The 5,978-nt window shown below is 41.7% G+C and overlaps 1 protein-coding gene across 1 annotated transcript in view; it reads left to right on the top strand.

Annotated features, from left to right (window-relative positions):
- Window positions 1–5,978, top strand: part of LOC100533315 (glutamate receptor subunit protein GluR6) — a gene marked incomplete in the record, with an annotated part of 155,594 nt that overhangs the window by 147,330 nt on the left and 2,286 nt on the right. Inside the window, 1 exon segment of the mRNA NM_001204613.1 lies at window positions 5,709–5,871. Within this exon segment, the coding sequence (NP_001191542.1) occupies window positions 5,709–5,871 (163 nt within the window).

The following is a 5,978-nucleotide window of genomic DNA, read 5'->3' as shown; positions in this document are numbered from 1 at the left end:
CCCAATCCTCCCACCCCTGTTTCCACCCAAACCTCTGGTGCCCCTCAGCAACGCAACGCCCCCCACCATCGCTGTCTAGAACAAACAAATAATCAGGGCCGGAATATGCATGCAGGAGGGCACAACAGCCAGCGTGAGATTGACTTACACTCCTGTCAGTCTATGATTAACGAGTTCCAGACGTCATGTTTGGCTGTTTTTTTTTCTCTTGTTATTTGTTTGTTTTTTGGTCTTGTTTGTTTGTTGGTTTTTGTTGGGTTTTTTTGGCGTTGTCTAGTTTGGTTTTACGCCAACAGCGACTCATGCTGACCAGCAGTCGTAACGCAATAACTGGAGTGAGTAAGTAGGAATTATTAGTAATCCGTGCGCTGCTTTTTGTTTCTTTCTTTTTTCTTTTTTTGGTGCTTAGTCATAATTTTATGTCTCTTGAGAGAACCACGCAAACACCACCAACTGTCTATCTTTTCTCTTCCTCTTTTTCTCACTCCCTCACACTCTGTCTGTCATTTCCTCCCCTGTTCCCCCCCCCCCTGCTCGCTTCTCCTTTTTTCCCTCTCTTTATTTCCCGTTCTCTCTTCCCGTTTCGATAATTTCTTTCAGTCTTAACCTGGAAACAAATTATGTAAGGGTGAATGCACTTTAGGACGTTAAACGGAATCAGATTTTACCACGACTAGACCTAATAGAGTTCGTAGTATGTGGCAGTGACGTCACCGTGTCAGACATAGGGGCCTGCTTGTCCTCAACAGTATGGCCTGCGAGCCGCCATTTACATGAACAATCCGAGACCCAACCCCCACCTCTTTCCGCATCATTCCCCCTCCCACACCCTGTCCCCACATTGCAATGCAAGCATGCAGATTTCCCCCCAAGACAGTCCAGATGTCTCCACGTTAGTCTGGGAAAGTCGTGAATCGTCTGTGGGACTGCGATGGTTCTTGCACTCAACTCTCAGCGTCTCAGAATGGGCACACGCAGTCCTCGTTTGTTTACGAGGGTGACGTCACTGGCATGAGCTCTAGTACTGTTTTATAGCATAACATCTCTGACTTTTTTACAACCACGGTTGGATCTAAATACCCCCCCCCCCCAAACTCTTCCCGTTTCGCTTTTTCCCACAGTATATTATGGTTTACGCAATGTTGGCGTGTGTCACTTGATGAAGCTTCTTCTACTCTTGTTTTGCTACTTTCCTTCCTCTTCCTAATATGAGTGAGTTGAGGATTTTTAATGTTTCACCTCATTGAATTTCAGGTTATTTCTGAAATCAAATCTCTTTATCGATGTAGAAAAGACAATCAAACTAAGCTTTACAAGTATGGAATTTCTTATCCTCTTTTAGCGCCCTTTTTAGAGGTTTGTTTTTGTCTCTCTTGTTTTGTGTGTGCTTTAGCTGGCTCTGATAGGATGTGTGACGTATATTATTTTATATTTTATTCTTTCTTTTTTGTTGTTAAAAGCTGTTCTTTGTTTAATTTTAACAAAATTTGTTTGCTATCATATTTGAGACAAAACGTGAACTTTTATTGTTTGTTTTTTTTTCTTCCGTTCCTTTACGGGAACGTCATGTAAGTGAACAAAACAAAAAACAACGTTGTTACTTTCTCCTCTTGTAAAACGCACGGCAACTAAAGTCACTGGAGTTCCTATTGAATATAATAATAATAATAGTAATAATAATACAATAATGATAATGATAATGATAATAATAATAATAATAATGATAATAATAATAATAATAATAATGATAATAATAATAATAATAATAATAATAATAATAATAATAATAATAATAATAATAATAATAATAATAATAATAATAATAATATTTGTGGAGCGCATTTCCAAAAAAAGTAGCTCAATGCGCTTAACATTGGAACACCCATTTTCAAAAGCGTTCTTACTACTTCCTTTCTTGTCTTCCAATATATATACATGTATATATTTATACACACACACACACACACACACACACACACACACACACACACACACGCGCGCGCGCGCGCGCGCGCGCGCACACGAACTATTTTCATTCAGGCGTAGACACAGAACAACTATAATAAAAATAACGCTAAAAGTGAAAGCTTATGAAGGACTGGCATGTAAGAACAGAAAATTCTTAAACCACTAGTTGAACGAAACTCCAACCTTCTACTAATTACTGTGTATTTCGCTCAAGAAAATGTGACTGTGTCGTGGGATCTGCCTGCAAACTAGAACAACATGACACATTTTTTTCCTTCTAGAAATATTAATAAACGATTTGGCAGCCAAACCTCAGCGTAATCTGGACAAAATCGGATAGAGTGCCAGCCAGCCCGTCAGAAAGTCTGTGTACGTCATGAATCTGCCGCCCTCTATTGAATCAACCAAATGTGAGGCAGCGTGGTGAAATCAGGCGCTTGTCAAAGTACAGAAATGGGAGAAACGAGCATCTTTCCGCCAATCTGAAAATTGTTAATATTTTTTATATATTTTTGGCTCAACCTATTTTATGTCCATATAAAAACACATTGACATTTGAATTTTACGGAAAAACGTTGATTAAAGACAAAATATGTCTTATTTTGGGTTGTTTTCAAGGACGTTTTAGCAACTGGAGTTACCAAACTGTGGCTGTCATTTTATCGCTAATTTCACCACTGAATCCAGCCGACCTCACTTCCTTCAATCGCAAAATATTTTGAGTTCTATTCAAGATAGATGGATATGTATTTCATTGGAAGCAAGGCAAATACATTTACCTTTCAGTTGTTACCAATAACTCCACATGCCCAAAAAAAAAATTAATAAATAAAAATTCACGAGCGCCTGATTCCACCGCGTCGCGACACAAATAAACCAGGTCATTGCACACAGGAAATAAAACTGTGAGCGTTACGTCACGCCATGTCCGGAGTCAGCTGATGAGTAAATACGGAAGTGAAGGGATCTATAATGCATGGCCAGGCCGGCCCAAACGGCCGCGCTTCTGTTGGCAATTGCGCCGTTATTGTGTCAGCTGTTTGGGAGCGACACAGAGGACGAGCCTGTGAGGTGTTTTGTGTTGTGTGTTTGGCGGGGATTTATTATTTGTCCTGTGTCTGGTCAGATAGCTCTTTTGATAGATAGAAAGTGAGCTCATCAGCACCCCTCCTCCTCCCCCCCCCCCCTTGACTCCGTTCTTTTTCTTAAATTGTTTACAGACTTTTTTACAAAATCCAAGTTAGGTGTTTTTGTGTGTAATTATTCGGTAATTTGGGGTGGAGGGATTTGGGGTGGGATGGTGGTGGGGGGGGGGGGGGAGAGGTTTGCATTAAATTAAATAAAACCAAAGATAAATCTGGGGTGGGGCAGGGTGGGGCTGGGGGACTCCTTCAAAATAGCGTTTCGTTTTTGCAGCTAGTTGACTCGTGTCTCAAAGAAATAGAGGTAGGTGGTTGGCGGGTGCTCTGGTGTGGATTTTACTGGAAAAAACGTGTAGATATTCTTAAGGCACAGAATATTAGAATGTAAGTTTGCAATTTCCAATGACAGTCACGCTTTGGAAGTCACTAAATCCTGGTGGCCATTTTCACGTTACCTGTGACACTTGGTGACAGTTGAATATTTCGTACCCCCGGGGCGGTGCCACTGACTGAAGTGTCTTTAGGCCGTTCCCAAAGGGGGGAGGGAATTTCTCGTTCATGCGCACTAGAATTGTAAATGGGCTGATCCAACAATGGCATGCTCATAACTGTGCCTGAACGACAACAGGGAACTGCTGCTTTTTCTTTCCTAATCCTTACTATCGTCATTTTCCTCTAATTCTTTTGTATATTTGTCACACACTTGTGACCCGCTATTTCATGGTGCTTTGATAGCCGAAGCACACTTTGTGCTGTTAAAGTTTTAAAGCTAGAGAGGTAAACAGAGTAAGTCTGATTCCCTGTAAGGACTTCACTGTTATTGAATCCACCCCTTGGCGCTCATATGACCTTGTGCAGATGCGAGCGCGTAAATGTCGTTTTCATTCCTAGTCCTAGCAAGAACAAGAAACACGCCTTGAGATAACACCAATGACCCCATAAGTCGAAACATTGACGAGGATCTGATTCCATCGGGTCGGGAGGCAATAAATTTATTCTGACAGAGATCAGAAATGAATGGAAGAGGGGAAGACGAGAGGGCGATGGGCGAGGAGACAACTTTATGGCTTATTCCACTAAAGGTTCCGTGAACTTTTGTGTCTTTGGCACATGACAGCCCCCCAGCGCAGTGTCTGGGGTACGGACTTGGCTAGGATTAGTTGTCTGTTTGTCAGGAGGTAGTACACGTGGAGGTAGTAGAGAAATAGCGGAGAAACCGCTGACAGGAGCTGTGACGAGAGTGGCTTATCTGCTCAATAAATATTCATTGTTATTGTAATTATTGATGTTTATTGAGCTGATGGTATATTTACATGTAGAGAATACGCAGAGTTGAATTGTGTTGTTGTTGTTTTTTGTTGTCGTTTTTTGTTGTTGTAAATGTTGCAGTTGTTGTTGTTATTGTTGCTGTGGTTGTTGCTGTTATTGTTATTGTTGTTGTTGTTTTTGTTGTTGTTGTTGTTGTTGTTGTTGTTGTTGTTGTTGTTCTTCTTCTTCTTCTTCTTCTTCTTCTTCTTCTTCTTCTTCTTCTTCTTCTTCATCTTCTATTTTTCTTCCTCCAGTTCCCTATTTGTCCTTTTTCATCACCCAAAAATAGCCCCCCCCTAAAAAAAAAAAAAAAAATAAATTTGAACTTGGCCCTCTTGAAACATTCAGTAAGTATTGATCTATTATCAGTTCCACTCTATCTTTTAGATAACAAAATTGACCTGCTTATTTTGGGGGAAATGTTTATCTATAGATGAAGAGTTAATCGGGGGTTCTCTGGCCTCCTCCTGTCTATGTGGCCTGTCAACACCGACTTTATCTCGTCCCCACCCCCTCCCTCTTCCCTCTCCCTCTCCGTCTTTCGACTTTCTCTCTCTCGCTCGTCTTGTCTGTCTCTGCGTTCCTTCTATCTCACCACTATGTATGATTCTAAACATCAGGGCAGACAGAAATACCACACTCTTTATTAATATTCATAATATGTCTACGCGTTCATCATGTTCAATACATCCCATGGGCTTTAGAGGGTCACGTTACATCACGTTGCCGTCTAGCCTTAAAGAGACCGCTTGCTTCTGTTAGGAAAGATCACCTTTCACTAAAAATGACACCTCCGCCCCAATCCCCCATGCCCCAACCCCCAGGAATGAATCGTTGTGCCGTCGATTAAGTAGAAATCGCTGTTGAAGTGTAGAGCACATTTTCTACCCACCCGACGGGAATAGAAGTCGAAATATTTACTACTGAAGTATGTGGGGGTTACATTGTGCCAGAGATAAAATCAACGAGGAAGTTAACGCGTACGTTTTGTGACTGGCAAAGCCTTAATGTCATTAGTAACTGAACACTTTACATTTTTTGTGCTTTAGATCGGCGTTTTTCAGTGAATTCACCGCTGGAATATGTTTTTAAACTATGCTACCTAGGCGATTTTTAACATACAAAAGGTAGAGAAAACATACATGAAATTTTCCAGCTAGCTAGTTTTCATTTTGATATTGAGAGGACCATTAGGAATCAGTTCAGAGGTCTCCAAAGTGAGCTTGTCCCAAAAAGAGGGGTATATTTAGGCTAAATCTCATCATCGTGCCACTGGTTTGTCCCTCATAGGTGGTGGCGGCCCCAGAACTGCCCCAACCAGAAGCAGAGCGCCAAGACCAAGTCCCTGGACCTGGAGACTGTGGCGGGAATGTACGTGGTCATCTTGCTGGGGGCTCTCATCTCCTCCGTGCTCTGTCTGCTGCAGTACTTCATCCGGGCCATCAGGAGGAAGGTGAGAATTCGGTTGTGTGTGTGGGGGGGGGGGGGGGGGAGAGGGGTTTTTATTTTTAGTAGTAGTAGTAGTAGTAGTAGTAGTAGTAGTAGTAGTAGTAGTAGTAG

Source organism: Aplysia californica, unplaced genomic scaffold (genome assembly GCF_000002075.1).
Source record: "Aplysia californica isolate F4 #8 unplaced genomic scaffold, AplCal3.0 scaffold00233, whole genome shotgun sequence".
Lineage (NCBI taxonomy): Eukaryota > Metazoa > Mollusca > Gastropoda > Aplysiida > Aplysiidae > Aplysia > Aplysia californica.
The sequence above is the reverse complement of the archived record's forward strand: the minus strand, read 5'-3'. Positions and strand labels throughout refer to the sequence as shown.